Source organism: Fukomys damarensis, unplaced genomic scaffold, assembly GCF_012274545.1.
Source record: "Fukomys damarensis isolate Sample0158 unplaced genomic scaffold, DMR_v1.0_HiC HiC_scaffold_24, whole genome shotgun sequence".
Lineage (NCBI taxonomy): Eukaryota > Metazoa > Chordata > Mammalia > Rodentia > Bathyergidae > Fukomys > Fukomys damarensis.
Window position 1 is genome coordinate 12,400,628 of NW_022900936.1, and position 20,161 is coordinate 12,420,788.

Sequence of the window (20,161 nt, forward strand, 5' to 3'; positions counted from 1 at the left end):
AGAGAGAGAGAGAGCTACCTTATTATGTTGTCTACTATGTTCTTCTACTGATACCCTCCCAAAAAAGATCATTTAGTAAAATTTGTTGGGTTTTTGTGATAGTACAAGTTGGATATGTGCAATTTTGTTGAACTTTTGCTTTTGCTGCCCTAACTTTTTTTCCTTCGACTTTAATTATTCAATTTTCAAGGATTCTCTGTCCCTTGTTTTTGTATTTTTCTTCTCTAGAAGTTCTGAGTTGTGTCAGTTGCCCCTACAAGCCATGTGTACCTTTAATCATCTACATATCTGCAGGAACCCTTTGCCTTGTCTTTGATTCTTTTCCTTTCTTTCCTTTCCTTTTCTTCCCCTCTCTTGCTTCCCTTCCCTTTCTTTTCTGTTCTCTCCCTTTTTCTGACCATCATCCTCCCTCCTTCTGTCTGTCTTTTCCTTCTCTTCTTAGTCCTTTCTCTTTCCTTTCACTTTTTAAGGACTGAGAGTGATTTAGTCTGTCTGGTAGTTTTTTGTTTTTTTAAGCGAACCTCTGAACATGTTAGACACCTATTGTTTTCCTTGCCTCTACCTTTGCTCCCACCATGACTTGCCCCTCTGTGGGGCTAGCATGAAAGAGATTGCCTGTTTTATTTGATCTTTTGATTGATATTATTGAATTAAGCCATACTTGGCTTTCCATTTCTGTTGAGCATGTCATTTCCATGTGGGTTTTAGTTTTATTTTGTTATGGATTGAATCCTATCCTCTTCCCCAAAGGTTATATTTCAATCTTTTGTCTCAGTATTTCTGGCCATTTCTCATCTAGAAGCATGGTCTTTGCAAGTGTAAAAAAAGTTGAGATGAAATCATATAAGATTAAAGTGAGGTGAAATCCAGTGAATGAGGTCCCACTATGAATGCACAAGAGCACAGAGACAAAAAGAGAAAATGGATTTGACTACAAAAATAGAAATAGAAATTCTGTTGCTACAAATCGAGAAACATGGATTCTGGCAACCACAGGAAGCTAGAATTAATTAGGTAAGATTCTTAGAGATTAGAAGGACCATGTCCCTGCTAATACATTTGTTTCAGGATCCAGAACTGAAATTTCTATATTTAAGTCATCTAATATGTGGCTCTAGCGGCCTAAGGAAATGATGAATGAAATCATTCAGGATTTCTTTTGGAAAAATAGTTTTTACAAGACAGGAGACCAGGCAACTGCCATTTTCTTCAGTTATTCTGATGTTTACTGTAGACCTGTAAATTCTCCAGTGAATGTATCCATTTTGGGAGAGGTTTTAATATCATAAAAATTAAAATTATAATTAAAATTATAAAAAAGTGACTAATAAGGGCCGGGGATTTAGCTCAGTGGTTCGGTGGCCTGCCTTGCAAGCGCAAGGACCTGAGTTCAATCCCTGGTACCAAAAAAAAAAAAAAAAGTGACTATTATCACCTAGAGTCACTTTTGTTAATTTCTATACTTGAAGGACATCTTCCAATTCAGTAGTATTATAAAATTTATTGGTATAACATTTTTCATATCCCTTTATAATCACTGATGCCTGTACAGTTTAGTAACATAAATTATTTTATTCTTCATAATGCCAATTTATATGTCCATTTTACGTTCTTAATTAATCTAGCTTGAATTTTTCAAATTTTGGGGTCTGTTCAAAGTAATAGCTTTGGCTTTCATTAATTCATTGTTTGTCCATTTCTCATACATTCCATACTTACTCCTTTAATTATCACTTTCTTTGAAGTCAGTTTGCTTTCTATTCTAGCACTTTAAACCTAGGTGTCACCATTTTGCCAGGGTTGGTTTTAATTTTGTAATCCTTCTACCTCAGCTGCTCAAGTGGCTAGGAATGCAGGTAGGTGACCATGTGCCCTTCATAGCTTTTTAAATTTTAAGAGAAAACTTAAATAATTGAACAAAAAAAATGTGTGACTATCCTAACACAGCTGAATTTCGCTGTAATTATAGTTTCATTGTACTCCATGTATTTTGTAAATGTATTTTTTTCATTTTTATTTCAAGTTATTTTCCTATTTGGCATGGAAGTTTTTCTTTGATTCCTATGTACCCACGAGCTCAAAAATTTCCTTTCCTATGTGTATGTGCAGTGCAGAGAAATGGTACCTGAACAGTGAACCCATTCCAGAAAGTACTCTACCATCAAGAAGCAGTGAATCAGCTGTGGCAACACTTTCTATCCTCATAGAAAGCAAAATCATGAATCAATTTTACACCAAGCAACATGAATCGAATGGATCAAAATAACAGTGCAAGGATCCTGAATTAAAACTGTCACTGAGATCACAGCCTACAAAAATGATCCAGGCCTGCATGCTGTAGATGAACAAAGTTTACCATTAAAAAATGATTTGTACAGAACCTCAGGGACCTATAGGTAAATAACAAAAGTTCAGTTATATCGTTGTTGTCTCAGAAGTTGAGAAAAATATAACACATAACCTGCAGAAAGAACATCAATTTAAAGGGAGTAGATTTCTCATTTGAAACTGTGGAGTAATAAACCATGGAGTGTGTGTGTGTGTGTGTGTGTGTGTGTGTGTGTGTATGTGTGTGTGTTCAAAGAAAAGAACATTCATAGATTTTTCTTCTAGCAAAGATATTGTTCAGGAATGAAGTGGAAATAAAAAAATATTGTGACAAAAATCTGAAATAATGTCATTAGCAGATACATGCCTAAAGATTATTAAAAAAAGAATTCTTTAAAGAGAAAAGAAATGCTAACGGTGGAACTATTGACACATGAGGAAACAATAGAATAAACAGGTACATAATAAATACCATATACTCTTCACTTCCTTATGAATCATAGAGATAGTATTTGGTAATTAAAACAAACACTATGCCAAATAACACACTCATATAACTGCATGTGTACAGCAACTTAAATTGGAAGTAAAAATTTCCAGCTTCATTTTTAATTGTAAATATTCTTACCACCTCAGACTTACGAGGTGCACCTAAATACCTGTGTAGAAAATGATGAAAAACACTGAAAAATGCTATACCTAACGATGTAATGCTAAGAAATATCTAAGAAAAATACAATAAGTCAAGAGAAATGAACAGAGGAATAAGAATAGAAGTAAAAATAGAAAACAAATAATAAATATACTAACAGATTAACAGTCATTATTTCAAAGGGTGTCTACGTATGTTAATCAAAAGAAGTTAATACAGAGTGGCAGAGTGGATTTATTCATAGCAATCCTGCTGACCTTATAATTTGGCCCATGCATTCTTAAATGTTTCTTTGTCTTTGTCTCCTCCAGACTTAAAAGCTATGCAGCTACCAAGATGACAATACCAGGCCCCTACTGAAGGCCTTTAGACAGACCCTCTGTAGAGTAACTCTAACTGCTGATCACAACTATGATCCTTTTCATCTGGAAATAGTCAGAGCTGTCTTTGCTCTTTCCCCCTCACAGAAGTAAGGGGTGCTTCTTCAGAGGGGGAATATTGCAGATAGATATATTAATTAGATATCTTGTAGGCAGTTAGACAGGGCCGCCCTCAAGGAGCCAATACAGCAAGGAGCAAACGTGGAGGACAATCAGGACACATTCACTGTGGCCAGAATTTTAAAAGGAGAGAAACTATTATATCCTTGTGCTTCCTCTAGGGATAAATAGTAGTAATTGATATTCTAAATAGGTTTCAATCACCTGGATGGGGATCCAAGGTCTTAACTCAGCCTTTCCAGAAAATATTCCTGACCCCACCCTTAGTGAAGATCCTTGTACACTTGCTCAGTGACTTGTTCCCCCATTTGACCCCATTTAATCAGTATTACCTGGGTGACTATACCTGTAATCTTGTTGGCTGATCATGGTTTTGCCCCACCTCATGCCCACCTTGTAATTGCCCATTGGGTCTTACAGTTTTCTGCCACTTTGTACTCTCCTCATCAAGTGGCTTTGCTGTATTAAACATCTTTTAAAAGTGGGGTGAATAGGCAACCCACTTTCCAGTCCCTCTTCTGTCTCTCTTAGACAGAAGCTTTCTTTCCCTCAATGAATTCCTCCTATTCTTAAAAAAATAAAACAAGAAAGAAAGAAACAAAGAAAGAAAGAAAGAAAGAAAGAAAGAAAGAAAGAAAGAAAGAAAGAAAAGCTCCGCAAGACCCATCTATGTTCTGCTTACAAGAAACTCACTCCCTGTTCGCTGACATAGGAAGACCAAAAGCGAGGAAGTGGAAAAATGATGTCAAACACTCATCAATCAAAGAAGGATGGAGTGATTATATTAATGCCTGAAACAGAGGCTTCAAAACAAGTAAACTGCTGGTGTAAATATTATATATGATATGAGGGTCAGTCCACTAGGGCGGTGCAATGACAGTAAATGTGTGTAGAAAAAACAGACTCAAACACCATGGCAAAAATTGATAGAAGTTAAAATGGAAAGAGGCAAATTTGGCGATATTAATTATACATGGATAGTCAGACTAATAAAACTAAAACTAACATACAAAAATGGACAAAAATATACATTATCTGAACAATGTTATCAACAACCATATACAGAATATTTTACCCCAAGTGCAGAACATACATATGATGCATGCAATGGAATATTATATATATGAATGTTTGCTCATTTTTGAAAAGTAGTCTTTCTGTGATAATTTTCTTATTGCCTCTTTCTTCTTTCATCACTGTGCATATATCATCCTACTGCTTTTGACAAAAAAGCTGCTTGTTAATCTTACTAGAAATTTGCCTTGTGTGAGACAAATACCTTTTATTTACTGGTTTCCAATTTCCCTTTTTGTCTTTGATTTTGGACACCTTATGATGTTTCTGGATAGAGATCTCTTTGAAGTTATCTTCCTTGAAATTTTTGAATGTGTACATTAATGTTGGGATTGAAGTTAGCATGTTAAGCAATTATGTTTTGCAGCTCCTTTCTATCTTTGTCCCTTTTATTACTCTAAAAGTGAACACATCAATATAGTTAGGGCTGCTGTACTGTTCTTTGGACTCTGCTCATTCTTTTTCCTCCTCTCTGTGTTCTTCAAGCTAAATAAACAGTATTGAACTATGTTCATTTGATTTCATATTCAATGAATTATGCATATTTCTATTCATTCATATTTACTCTTGAAGCTAGCCATATACATTCTCATTTTAGATACAGTAGCCCTCCTCCCTAATGCAGATTCCCAAAACCACAGATAGTATTGAATCTTATACATAATAGTTTTTCTACATGCGTATGATAAAAATTTATAAATTAGACACAAGAGTTTAACAGTAGTAATAAAATAATACACTAGAAATAACAATATGCTGAGGCAAAAGTGATATAAATAGATGTTGCACTTTGCACTTTCACTTAAGCCTTTTCCAGTTTTTCTGCAGTGTGTGTGCATTGCCTGCATGATTACTTTGGGGCCTTTATCAAGTAAAGTGAGAGTTTGGTTTGCTGAGAGATTTCAACATGCTATTCGGAATGGCACAGAATTAAGACATGTGAGTAGTTTTTTCATTCAGTTAACACGCTCAGAATGTGGGTGATCCTATAAAGGACCCCACACAGAGTGAAACCTCAGGGAAAAGGGGATATTTTATTGCCACCTCCAAGTCTATAACGTACATTTAGTACTTTCAAATAATTTTTCAGCATTTAATTGTTATTCTTTATTTGATTGGAAATTTATTATCCTGCCTTCCTTTACTTCTAGAAGAGTAATTGCCTTTACTACTTTCAGCATACTCACAAGGACTTTTTTGAAGAATTTGTCTGAAATTCTTACGACTAGACCCTCTTTCAGTCCACCTTTTATTGCCTGAGGATGTTTTACACAAGTATGAGTCACAAATTGTTGTCTTTGGCATAGCTCATATCTTTTTGGAAAATTTCACATTTTAGATTGTTTTCTGTAGCAATGCTAGCTACTTCTCTCGACCCTCATCCATTACCAGAGTTTGTTCTCTTTTTCTTTTTTAAGTGCTTAGTAAGTTGGCTGGACTGAATGTTACTAAATTTTATGTTCTCCTGCTGTAAAATCTCTAATGATAGTCCTCAAAAGGTATAGTCTGTTTTGTATGAATAGTCATCCTAAGATTTTATTTGAGGTCTGTTAGATTTTTCTCTTTCCTTGATCAGGTTATACACTAGTTATCCAGTTCTGATAGCACATTCAACTCTGTATTGTGCTTGCTGATTACAGATAATTGTTCTATTATTTTCCACAAAGCCTTTGGACACCAATCATGTTACCATCTGATTTAATCAGATTTGGAGTCCTCACCTCAAATATATAATACATTATCATTAACTATAGTCACTGGGATGTACATCAGATCTCCAAAACTCATCTACCTTTTAACTAAAAGTTCATAGCTTTGAACAATTTCCTCATTTTCCTCACTTAGCAGAGCCATATTATTATCTCTTTGTAAATTTGTTAAGAGAGGATACATCATTATTTAAACAAACAATATAGGTTAATGAGCTAGATACATCAAATAATTCTGCTGTACACATCAAAAATACACAATCTTTGTCAGCCATATCTCCAAAAAGCAGGAAAATTAAATAATATAGACTCTTTAGCAAAGACAGATTTTGAAGCCAGACTTTGAGGTTTACTCTGTGCCCAGGAAAGTCATTCTTAGCTGTCTTATCTCCTGGCTTTCTCTGGTAAAATTCTTGACCTATTGTTTAATTGATTACTTTCATGGAACAAAGAGGTCTTTCATAATTTCTCATCACCCACATCTACATTGCTTTTTCAAAAAGGAAATGTACTGAATTTTCTACATACTCTTCTGAATAAACTAGTTCACCTATGTGAATAAATTAAGTGTTTGGATTCTCTGTTTATTGGTCTGGAATACCCAGATAAATAACTGTAGCTAAAAATAGTTTAGTCTTGTAGATAAATAAGTGTAGATAAGAATATTTAAGTTTACAAAGGAGATTACACTTAATGAAAAATGATTTTAGACACTTTCCCAAGTTACAATGGTCACTGCTGGCATTTAATCAAGAACTGGTTGTCATAGTATTAAAGGCATTCATGTTTTTATTTGTCTACAGTGTTGCAATTTCCAGTAGTTTGGCAAAAAAGTTCTGACATGACATTGTAGATTAATGTTTGGTTGACATTATTTAAAGAGAAAACAGTATTGTTACTACAATTAAAGCAGGAAATAAACACAGTGCTTCATAAGAAAGCACTTATGGAGATGACTTAAGAAGATAAGTGATCTTCAGCTTCCCAAAGCAAGCCAGAAGACCAGTGTCCTCCACAGCAGCATGGATGGTAATAGGCTTATCCACAACCTACACAGCTACCATGGCTGCCGCCATAGTGGAAGCTGGGCCTCCATAGTAGATGCTGGAGAAGCTCATGGGGTCAGGATTGGAAAGCTCAGCTGTATAGCATAGTCAACATCTAGAGTTGTTTTTGCCTTTTTTAGTTTATTGGTACATTTTAGGTATACAATACAATTACACTCATCATTGGAATCTTGCACCTTTACATGATGTATCTTGATTCTTATTTTTCCCCAGCCCTCCCTTCACCTCCTCCACCCTTCCCTATTTACAAATATATTGTTTACATGTTTTCCTTTTTCACATATTTTTTCTTTGCCTTCTTACCTTTCCCCTACCTCTCCCACATCTCCTATTCTTTTAGACCTTTTCTTCCTATTACACAATGTCAATTAAACATTTTGATCCTTATTTACATTTTTAGTTTTTCATACCAGAGAGACTCTTTGGTATTTACACGTGTGTCTTATTAATTTCACTTAATAGTATGGCCTCAATGCTCATCCATTTAGCTATAAATGTCTCTAGTTTCTTGATCTTTTGCCTGAGTAGTACTCTACTATATTTTTAAAAAACCCACGTCCTTATCCAGTCTCCAGTTGATGGGCAATTGGGCTGTTTCCAAGTTTTAGCTGTTACAAACTGTGCCACTATAAACATGGTTGAGCATATATCACTGTGGTATGATTCTTATAATTCTTTTGGGATGATATCCAGCAGAGGAATAGCTCTGTCAAATGGGACTTCTAATCATAGTTTTTTGAGGTATCTCCATGTTGATTTCCACAGTAGTTGCACCAGTCTGCACTCCCACCAATAATGGATAAGGGTTCCTTTCTCCCCACAACCCCACCAGAATTCTTTATTGGTTGATTTCTTGATAGCAGCCATTGTTTCTGAGATGAGGTAGAATCTCAGTGTTGTTTTCATCTGTATCTCTCAAATGACCAGTGATGTTCAACATTTTTTCATGTTTATTTACTTCTTTACTTTTCATGTGCTTTTACTTCTTTGTCTGAGAAATCTGTTCATTTCAGATGACCGTTTTTGAATCAGGTCTTTATATTTGGGAGGTCTGATTTTTTTTGAGCTCTTTATATATTCTAGATAGTAGTCCTTTGTCTGATGAACAGCTGGTAAACTTTTTTTCCGAGATTTTTAGTTGTTTCTTGGCTTTGTTGATGATTTCTCTTGCAGTGCAGAAGCTTTTCAAAAGGATTATATCCCAGTTGTTGATTCTTTTGCTAGTTCGCATGCTACAGAGGATTTGTTCATAAAGTCTTTTCCTACACAAGTATCTTCAAGAGTTCTACCTAACATCTTTCAGCAAGTTTACTATTTCTGTTTTAATATTTAAGTTTTCAGTCTACTTTGATTTTAGTTTAATGCATGGTAAAAGATATGGCTCTAGTTTTATTCTTTGGAAAATTGAGATCCAGTTTTTCCAACACCATTTATTAAAGAGGCTATATTTTCTCCAGTGAGGATGATTGGCTCCTTTGTCAAAGATGAGGTAGCTGAATTATAAAGTTTGTATTCTGCAGAGGCTTTATTACCTACCAACCTTGTGGTATGTGGGGCAAACCACAGGCGCTATTCCATTCATACTCCAAACTAATTGGCAACAAAGCCATCTGAAATATTTCTCATAATAAGTACACCCAAGACAACCCTGCTGTTTGTCAGAGTGCCTGCAATAAAATTCATATGCCTTTAGTGAGAGATTCTTCTCCTTTGTTGGTGGTCTTCTTATTTCAAATGCCAGTTGTAAGGTAATGATTGTCTATGAGTATATCAAATAACACACATTCCTCTTATTAAAATTTCTAGTTTTATTTAATAATGTCTTCTTTCCTATAGGCTAAGATACTGGCTTGTGAACAAAAGTGGGACATCAAAAGGAGAAGAATAATAAAACATCATTATAGTGAAATCATTTCCTTATGCAATATTGAATAATCAACTATTTTATTTCTTTTTGCTTGTAGAGAAACATTTTTTACTTTGTCTTATAGTTCATATGTACATGTATTTATCAGTTTGTATATAATCTAAAACTATGGTACACTCCTTAATGTTCAATATTTATCCTGAATATGTAGAAAGAAAAGGATTTATTCTATGAGAAACACGTGATTGAAAGTGGTCTCAAAGGTCTCTTGATGCCATGCACCCAAGGATGTGGACCACCGGAAAACTCACTTCTCTTCTGACCTTCTTGCCAAAATGTATAACTGTGATCTAATAATGACAAAACTTTAGACACATTAGAATTGGGGAATGTTCTGCAAAAATCTGAACATTGGAATCATCAAGAGCATGAATATCCAGAAAAGACTGAAAATGGGATCTATTGGACAAGACTGAAACCATAATACCACCAAATGGAAAGACAGCGATGGTGCAACAAACCTAAGAAGAAGAGAAAAATCATTAAAAATGGTGAGGTCTCTAGCGGTATAATATAAAGTCAGTGTATTTGGTTGATAGAAATAATACATTTATGGAAGATGTTACTGTTAGAAGATGCTGAATGATATAATCTACATAGATATGTATTTGCTTTAGGTAAAATAATAACTAGGACAAAATTTGAGATTAATTAGGGAGAAGAGTGTAATCAAAGTGACCAATATAACAGAGTTTACATCAACACTAGAGACTACCAGAGAGGCAAGCATTTAGCTGGGCGCTATCAAATTTGGTGGGGAAATATGAAGAGAACAAAAAAGAGGATATTTAGGGGAAACAGCTGGTGAGGTTGGAATTAGGTAAGTATCATGTGCTAGAATAGAATTATAGGTTGAAAAATATTTCAGGAATAAAAAAAGAATTTGGTGAATCCCCATGTTGCGTAGGAACTGAGAAACATGACCAAGTTTTGACCTCTGAATTTGACAAGATTGAGGTTTTGAAGCTCCCTACAAGAAAAATTTCCTAGAGTAGTAAGAACCCAAAAATAGAGAGAGAGAGAGAGAGAGAGAGAGAGAGAGAGAGAGAGAAATATATATATATAGAGAGAATGATTTAGGATGAGAGCATAAACATTCACTTAGGAAGTTTTGCTAGAAAGAAGAATACAGAAATGATGATTACGTCAAAGACTGGAATGATGATATATAGCTTCTTTTGTCGTTATGAATATATGTGAAAATGAGTATATTCAAAAAACACACCCGAAAGATGTTTTAAAAAGAATGTCATGTAACATAATACAAAGTTTCCACTGTGATGATGAGCTAGAATAACTTAATTATTTGGAAGAAGGAAATAAATTCCTGGAAGTAAATTGTAAAAAAAACAACAACAACAAAAAAAAAGAAACAGCAAATATTGTTAACAGGGACACTTTGAACAAAATAAAATGTGTCAATAACTACTCTAATAAAAAACAAAAAAGATTAATTATATTAGCTTTTTTAACTGCTTGACATAAACCATTTTCTAGAATTTAAATAGCCTAGAGAAAAAATAATTCCCATGTTATTTCAACTAGTTTTTAATAATATTTAAGTTATTTTTCATTTGACACTGCACTGACAGTTAAGGCTATTTATATTTTTCATTTAGATATCTGCGTAAGAAAAAAACCAAGGTATTCTTTTTTCAACTATCTAAGTTTAGTAAATAGTGACTAATACATTACAGATATTTATCAATCTAACAAAAAGGCACCTACTGAGAAACACTCAGGGAAAGAACATTCAAAAACTTATTATGGAAGAATAAATAGATTAATATTTTTATTTAATTAGTTCTATAAAAATTCTATTTTATTAAGGCCCTATTGTTTTTTGACACATTTAAAATAGGTGAAACAAATTTTAGGTAATTTAAGAAATATATGTCCTTATTCTGATGATCACACAGAAGAATCAATTAAAACACATAGCGTGTCTAACACCTTAAAACCTCTTCCCTGCTCTGTAAAGCATTTCAACATTCAAATATCAAAACCCTCATTAAAATTATCCAAAGGGAAATGATAAAATAATATTTGCACTAGAAGCCTTCTGTGTGATGTCAGAAATACAATTAGAATATCAGAAATCTATGTGAAAGTGTGAATATTGCTGCCTACACACATGTTTTTAATAAAAGACAGATAGGTATCTTTCTAAGTTTTAGTATAGATCAACTACTTCCACTTTTCTTTGGTTCTCCAGTAGGATAGTTAATCATACTACTCCAAAAGAATGGATAAGATCTTGGCATACCAGAGAGTACAAATCAGTGTTTTGAGAACAGTTCTGACTCATTCATTGATGAACCACAATTCATGATCCTAAACCAATTAAATACTTAAAATATTAACTAACTACTAAGGGTACAACTTAAAAACCAAGAGATGCTGAAACTGGATTCCAACACACAACAAATTTCTTTTTCTTCAAGAGAAGTTGAATATACGTAGGAAGGTAGAATGCTCTTTGTTCAGATTTGGCTGTCATGAAATTTTAATTGGGTGAATTATTATTAACAGTACAGGTATGAAAGATGTATTTTGCTTCAGTATAGAAAAGGAACTTAGATTTGGAGGAAGATAATTTGGATGAAGAAAGAAGAAAATTCCTAAGGCAAAATGAATGTTATTCATGTGAAGGTTTAAAAATTAGTGAAATTATTGGGCTCAAGAGCAAAAAAAGACTATTGTAAAGACTGGTATGCTCTTGATACAGGATGTTTAACATTTATAGTTTTGATGAGTTTGAACATGTGTCTCCTCTCTCAATAAAACCCCAATTGGATTCAGAATGTCAAACTTCAGAAGTCAGAGCAAAACTCTTTAACATCTCATGCTTTATATTATGGTTGACAAACAACCAAATAACTAGATTAGTCATATAATTACATGACATATGATGAGTGCCACACACATGGAAGGCATATAAAAGGCCCTCTGCAGTGAGAATTGTCCAGACTCAAGTCACCTACACTCCTCCTCTACCCAACGACAACCTCAACAACCAACACCATGTGTGGCAGCTACTACGGAAACTACTATGGCGGCCGTGGCTATGGATGCTGTGGCTATGGAGGCCTGGGCTATGGCTACGGAGGCCTGGGCTGTGGCTATGGCTCTGGCTATGGCTGTGGCTTCCGTGGACTGGGCTGTGGCTATGGCTCCGGCTATGGCTGTGGCTATGGCTCCGGCTATGGCTGTGGCTATGGCTATGGCTCCCGCTCTCTGTGTGGCTGTGGCTATGGCTGTGGCTCTGGCTTTAGCTCCTACTACTGAGGAAGCCACTGAAGATCCTCACCTTCTACACCTATGATATCAAGATTCACCAGTTCTGAAACCCGCATGTTCTGAGTGTCATGCTTGGGTGGTTATATTATATCCCATGTTTTTGAAGACTTGCTCTCTAGTGTTCTCTGGATCTGACATAGTACTTCTGACTTTTTCTTTCCTGGATTTCTCTGTTGAAAATTAAGAGAACTTGGATTTCATCATGAGCTCTTCTGTGTTTTCTCTTTGGGTTGATGTGTATTTTTATTTTCTTGCATCACCTGTTCTACTGTCTTCCTAATAAACTTTTTAATATTCTAAAACTGTCCCAATTTTCTTTATTTAACATGCAGCATTTATGTTTAACTCTGTTAAAGGAAACAACTGTTTTCTTTAGGATGCATCTGTTTTAATATTCCTACTTCCATTGCCTTACCAAGTCTTTGATGGGTGACATTAAGAAGGCAACAGTCTTTGAAGCTCTCAGTTTTCTGCTCTATTTAAGCAGTGATGATCATGCTTTCTGGAATTATTTTCAGGACAAACAAGATAATATTATGCACGTTAGTTAGGAATTGGCTGGGAGTAGAGCCTCTAACAAACCTTTTTACATTAAACATTACTGTGTATGCAATCACTTTCAAGATGTAAATATTTATGCACAATTCCTGCCTTGAGTCTTTGATTTGGGTATATTTAGGCAAGAAGTGTTTCTGTTTTTGTCCATCTCAATTGACACAGAAGTTCAACACGACCCAGGCTTGTTCACACTTAACTTCTACACTCCTTAATTTTGGTTTCAATTTTGTTTTTAAAAAGTGAAGTCCTCTATAACACCCATGATGTATTTAAGTTTAGAACTGATTGAGGGCATTCTACATTCTTTGTCTTGAGATATTTCTTCTTGTGATTTCTGAGTTCGCAGTTTGTAGCAATAGTCATTTGCTTTTCCAATAACTTTTTATGACTCCTATCTGTGAACATGGCAATTATATTTTCTTGATGAGGGATTTTTATATCTCATGCTTAATTTTAGCAAATTTAACTACATATTTAGTTTTTGTCTTTTCTTTCCTTTTAAAATATCTTATTTTTATTATTACATATCTGCAGTACATAATTGCATTCATCATGGGGGATTGGCACATGTACGCAACACATCTTAATTCTTTTTTTAATATTTAATTTAAAGAAGTGGCTATTGGGCCGGGGATGTAGCTCAGTGGTGCCCGGCAAGCGCAAGGCCCTGGGTTCGATTCCCAGTACCAAAAATGAAAAGTGAAAAAAAAATAAATAAAGAAGTGGCTATGATCTAACTTGCTTTGATAGATTCATGGTAGCAAAATTGTTGACTGCATAAGAAGGAACAAAAATCTCTGGAAAAATCCAAACCCAAGGCAGAATATATTTTCCTCAAATTATGCTTATATAAGGAGCTGTATTTCCCATTTAATTTATTCTTGAATCTTAGGATTAAGTGGAACTTGCATGGTCTATACTTATCCGTCTCAAGAAACAGTAGATTTAAAAACTACTTTGGCCTGTGTGATGGTCCATAGTCCCTGAAAGACTCAATGACTTAGATTCCTAAGCCAAGACTGCTGTTGACTATTGTTTTCTAGGATCTGCACCTGACCTGGGTTTCAGTGCCAGCTAAAACTGAACAGAATCCTGAAAGCAGTCAAATTTTGAATCAAAATTTAAGGATGTATCATTAATACTTCCAAATACATATTTTTTCACTCACATTGATAATCCTAAATAAATATATATTGAAAAATCAGTGTATATTGATATGTAGAGAAAAATCAATATATACTTAATATTGAGAAAATCAGTACATATTGATATAGAAAAAAATCAATATAAATATTTTCATGTATACATTGATTTGTTAACTTCCCCAAAGCCACCAAATTATGAATACCTCCAACAGAAATTAAAACATGTAATTCTTTTACACTTTATCCTGTTCCTTGTGCCTCTCTTTTCCTACCTAGAAAGAAAAACTACCTTAACAATATCATTACATTTATTCTATCTAGTAATGTGTGTAAGATTCTTTCCATATTACTGCACAAAAACGTGAAACATAGATCTGCCTCTTTAATGGCTTTTGGCAAATTATACAGTCTCTTTGGAATTGGTATTCTTACATAAAAATTCAGTAGAATGACAGAACCTAAATTCTAGTACTGTTATGAGGTGTAAATGTATTAAAATATGTAAAGTTCTTAGGATAATGCCTGGTATTTACTGAGTATAATTTTAACAAAAGCATGAATGGTTTATTTTTTTATTCTTTGCATATAAAAGAATAATTTTTGCTAAACTTGATGTGTATTTTTATATAATTTGTTTCTCAAATCTCTCCATAAATAATTTATTTATAATCTAAACAATAATAATTAAGCAGTATTTATTAAATGTTTGTGATGTCTTTAATATATGTTCATAGCTCTCATCTAAGTCTGTCTCATCTATGGAATTTAATGCTGTATTAAAATGGCCTCCATTTTCCAGCCGAATAGAAGTAAAGATAAATGGAGTAACTTTCTCAGGGGCAGGTTTATATGGTAAAAGAAGTGTTTCATACTCACTTGTTCATCATGTCTTTATTTATGTAAATCAACATATTTATAATAGAGAGCCCCAGAATAAACTCATGCATATACCATCAAACGATCTTTGGCAATGGTACTGGAAATATACAATAGGCAAAACATAGGTTTCATATCTATAGGTGGGAAAACTGGATATTCATACACAAAAGGAATAATTCAAATCTAATCTTACAGCATGCTCAAAGTGAGTCAAACCATTAAGAGTAAGACCCGAATCCTCAAACTTCTGTCTGAAAATATAAGGAATAAAACATTCAACATTGGCTTTAGCATTGACTTTGGGCACACGGCTCCAAAGCACAAACAGAAGCAAGGCTAGGTGGAATTAGTATAAAAATAATTCCATATAATGGTATTATTTGCTAATTTCTCACACATGTGTAGATATTTTAAAACTATTTTCTACCTATCTTCCTGAAAATATTTGGAGACAGTGAATTACATTATTATATTTTTATTGTCAAATCAAGACAAATGGATAAATGCTATTTTCTTTATGAAATATGCATTGGATAGAATATTTAATACACCTCTATGAGGTATTTGTTGGTGCCTATTTAAGTACCCTCGATTCATCATCTCAGCTATACTGATGACTTTGTATTACGAGCTTTGAGATTCTCAGAATGAGGTGTTCCTCTCTGGTAGTGTCCATTCACCACCAATGGCCCTGGGAACAGACCTTAGCGCTAGAAAATCAAGAGTTTCCCCCACACATTTCCACACTGAGAAATAAAGATAAATGAATATGTGTAAAAATATGCCATGTGCTGTCAAATGACATTACAATCAATGAAAAATAAATCAAAATTTCTCTAAGATTTGATTCTTGCAAATATAGAAAGTAGATTGAATGTTTTGAACATAAAATCTTTAGCTATTTCAGCAAATCAGTCTTGATCTAGGATTAGATGTTAGTGCTACAAGCAAATAACACATAAAGAATCCTTGTATAATAGAAATATGCTAAGCTTCAGGAAGTAATCAAGAACATCTCAGTAGAAACCAGGAGTCAGCATTTCCCAAAACAACATGGGTTGTACCAGTCTTATCTGGTTAATATGGTCGTAGTCACAGTCCACGCCATTGTAGCCACAGGCTGTCACAGTCATTGCCATAACAGATGTGTGGAATCAGAAGTGACAGTTTCAGTGGGAGGATAGAAGCAATTTTTTGAGCTTGGATTTCTTAACCTGAATGGCATGTGGGAAAACTCATGAAAGGACTGACTTGTTTCCAAACGAATTGGCATTAGAAAAAAATCTCAAGAATTTCTTGTTAGCAATATATTCTAAGGACACCAACAGTTGAGTAAGGATGCCTACAAAGAAATCACGTGCTGGCAACATACTAAATATATAACATATGCTGACTTGAGAATGTAATCACCCTGAGATCTTTACACAAAATAAACCCAACTCTATGTTAGTATTAGTTTGGTTTTTTTTTGAGACAGGGTCTCACTATGTAGTTGAGACTGACCTGGAACTCACTATGTAGCCCAGGCTGGTCTCGAACTCACAGCAATCCTCCTGCCTCAGCCTCATGAGTTGGGATTACAGTTGTGCACCACTATGGCCGGCTATTAGTAGTATTAGTAATAGCAGTACTCAGTTTAAAAAATCCCATTTTCTCTTGATGGGAAGTCCTGGAAAAGAATAGGAAGAGTTTCATGGAGGAAGAGTCATAGAACCAGGATTAGCTAGTGAATAAAGACTATACTTTATGTTTGACAGAAGGTTTTATGCTCTTGTGTAAGAAGAATTTATACTGAATTGTGTTTCACATAGAATCCTGTGTCAAAGCCCTAATTCCTGCATTTTTGTTAGTACACTATTTTATATGTCCCTTTTATGTTTGGGAAAACTAATTTTACTCAGGGTTGAAAACCACTGAGACCTACAGAATTAATTTGGGAATCAGTTTCACTTGCTCAGTGTATGGACTCTGGCCCTCTGTTTAAGAATCTGTCGTGGGGCCAGGGATTTAGCTCAGCAGTTCGGTGGCCGGCCTTGCAAGTGCAAGGACCCGAGTTCAATCCCTGGTACCCCCCCCAAAAAGAATCTATTGTATTTGGCTTTCATATTTTCACACTTAGTTCAACATACTCTAAAGTATTTAAATTCCCCGAGGCTGACAAAAATTGTGATAACACTAATAACAGGATTTTTTTTTTATCATAAATCTGGCTCTCCCTTATGAAACCTTCCATTTTCTTGAATATACCAAAGCTTTATTTTCATCTACATGATCTTATTTTTGGATTTGACTCGGAAGGTAGGCAGAACATATCCTGAAATTCACATTATTCTTCCTAATACAAAACACTAATTCATGCGTATTGTCTTTTTGTTTAACTCATTCAATATGTTCATGTTCTTAATTCCTCAAAGATTTTGAAAGTAGTTAAAAGAAGGCATCAAATTAAACCAGGAACATATAGTTAAAAATAGATCTGAAATTGCAAGGAATGATTATTAAACTTTAGTGGACATGGGCCATTTTAAAATAAAACATATATAATATATATAGATAAAATTATATCTCTATCTATATAGAGATAGATAAAATTCCAAAATTTTGTATAGGCTTCAAGATTGCAGACTTCTGTTCTTATATTCTTAGACCTTAGAAACTAGAAATATCAATTTTACTAAAATAGCATATAAAAAGCTATTCTACATCATTAATTAAATTTTTTTCACCTATACTTCATACTTCCTCTCCATGTTAAACACTCATTTTGTATACACAGGTTATAGAACTGAAACTCATTAAGGGCTCTATTCTAATAAAATTTACATTCTTTCTAAATGTACTACCTTCATTTTATTAGTGCATGTTGGTGTGAAATTTACATTCATCTTGGGGAGTAGGCGCATGTACATAACACAGCTTGTTGCTTTTCGTGTAGCTTTTCTTCCCACCTACCTCTCTCCTTTCATATCTAAATCTTCCACAATTTTTGTTTTGTTATCATTGCTCTTAGCTCATGTTTATGACATTTAATGTTTACATTAACCGGGGCTATTTGGCACCTGCACATGGCAAATCTGAACCTTACTTTCCTTTCTCCTCTTTCTTTCCTCTTGCCTTCATTCTCCTGGAACCCTTCCCATTTGCAAGAGATCTATCCCTTTGTCTCCTTCAGTCCAACCTTTATTTTGCTCTCTGTACTTTCCCTTGCTCAACTGAGAAATGCCATACAGTATTTAAGCTTAGGTGATAGATTTATGCTATTCAACATTACATTTTCTAGGTGTGTCCTCTTTGCTACAAAGGTCTCAAATTTATCCTTTTCTTATAGTTGAGTAGCGTTCCATTATGTGTAGATAACACATTTTCCTTATCCCTACAGGTGTCTTGATTAGGGTCAGACAGACAGTGAAAGAAAGACAATAGGCAGGTAAGCACTGAACTAAATTCTTTCTGATACTGATGAGAACTTCTAGAATAATTACAAACCAATGAATTAAATAACTTTCAACCATTACTTAGAATAGTCAATATTACATGGAGTGTTGAGAGGATCTATGTACTTGGCACCTGGACACCTGCATAAGTAAAATTCAGCCATATTCAGTCCTGTTTTCAGAATGAGTTATTTCTAGTTCAAGGTCTAAAGATTTAGAGAGAGTACAACTTGTTCTGTTTGAGCTGCTAGAGAAACACTGTGCTTAGGGTGTAGTGAACTGGAATTCAGGAGAATATGATGGCAGGGAGGTAGGGTAGAATACTTGAGAACATTTGTTCTAAATGTAAAGGAATAGAAAAACTTGCTCCCCTAAATCAATCAATCAATCAATCAATCCATCAATACATGGAATAGAAGTCTAAGAAGAATATATACACTAAAGGAAGGCTATTTTACCTTGGAAAGAGAAAACATTTGGTGTAATGAAGAATCATGAACTCTGTCTTGTTAAATTTCTGATGGCATTAAAATTGAATTATTAATTATGAAGAGCTGGATATACAGTAGTAAGAATGAAAATAAAATTAGTACAAAGGCTAAGCACAGACTTTGAAATTGAGGTTAAATTGTGGAAAACATTTAAAAGACCTGAAAAAAGCTGAAAGCAAAAGATGTGTCAGAGCTGTAATGGATCCTACCGGAGAATCTGTCATGAAAGAGACAGAGTTTAACTGACTTCACTTGTGTTTCAGAACATCAGTAAAATGAAGAGAGAGGAAGAAACCATACTTGGGTTGAGTAAGATTGGACAGGAACACTTTTATTGGAGGAAGGGCTCAAAATTCCCAATTATTGAAAGATTGTATGAAACTGCAGCAGAAATCTCTAATGAAATTTTCCATGAAGTGGAATAGCAAGATGAGGAAACATCTTGGGAAATGCAGGAAGTTTTCTTAGGGAAAGATTTGTTTGTTGTTTGCTTTTGCTTCTATTGCAGATAGTTAAATATTAATTGTATTTCAGAGCATCACAGTTGCATTTTTTAAAATAGAAGGATGTGATGCATAAATGGAGCAAGATTTTTAGGGCAGTGAACTGCTTTGTGTCCCACTATAATGCTGGTACATGGAATTAAATGTTTGTCAAAACCATAGAGGAAAAACACAAAGAGTAAGCATTAAGGTAAGTTATTTACTGTAGGTGATAATGATGTGTCCCTGTAAGTCTGTCTGTTTCAATAAATGTGCTACTCTGGTGGTACAGAAGGACAAAAAAGAAAAAGAGAATTAAAACAGAGAGAAAATTAAAATAGCAAAATTACTATGGCATATAAAGCACTTATTAAGTATAAAAATAAATGTCCGTTTTAAAAATAATAATGAATAACACCTGGAAAGAACTATAATGAAAATTCATGAAAGAAACTATTGTTAGCATCCTGAGGAATGATAAAGAGTAAAACATAAAGTTGTGTGAATAAAAAATCAGAGATGTGCTGTCTGCGATCACCCGGCGGCGTGCGCGCGAGCTCCCGGCCTGCGCGGGAGCTCCCGGCCTGCGTGACAACAGACCCAGGAAGGACCCAA

The 20,161-nt window shown here is 34.4% G+C and overlaps 2 protein-coding genes across 2 annotated transcripts in view; both read left to right on the plus strand.

The window, feature by feature from the left end:
* Positions 1 to 976: 976 nt before the first annotated feature.
* LOC117287480 (keratin-associated protein 6-1-like) lies at positions 977 to 12,545 on the plus strand. The gene is made up of 2 exons (XM_033768052.1): positions 977 to 1,014; positions 12,227 to 12,545. The coding sequence occupies exons 1-2, from the start codon at positions 977 to 979 to the stop codon at positions 12,543 to 12,545; spliced, it is 357 nt and encodes a 118-aa protein (XP_033623943.1).
* A 437-nt stretch (positions 12,546 to 12,982) lies between these two features.
* The window catches only part of LOC104851503 (keratin-associated protein 6-1-like), a 13,813-nt gene continuing 6,634 nt past the window's right edge, over positions 12,983 to 20,161 (plus strand). Inside the window, exon 1 of the mRNA XM_010608705.2 lies at positions 12,983 to 13,099. Coding sequence (XP_010607007.2) covers positions 12,983 to 13,099 — 117 coding nt within the window. The remainder of the gene's footprint in view (positions 13,100 to 20,161) is intronic.

Coding starts and splice junctions, on each gene's coding strand:
- LOC117287480 (XM_033768052.1), top strand. CDS start 977: ATGGATTCTGGCAACCACAGGAAGCTAGAATTAATTAG. Junction 1,015..12,226: donor AGGAAGCTAGAATTAATTAG/GTAAGATTCTTA, acceptor AGAATTGTCCAG/ACTCAAGTCACCTACACTCC.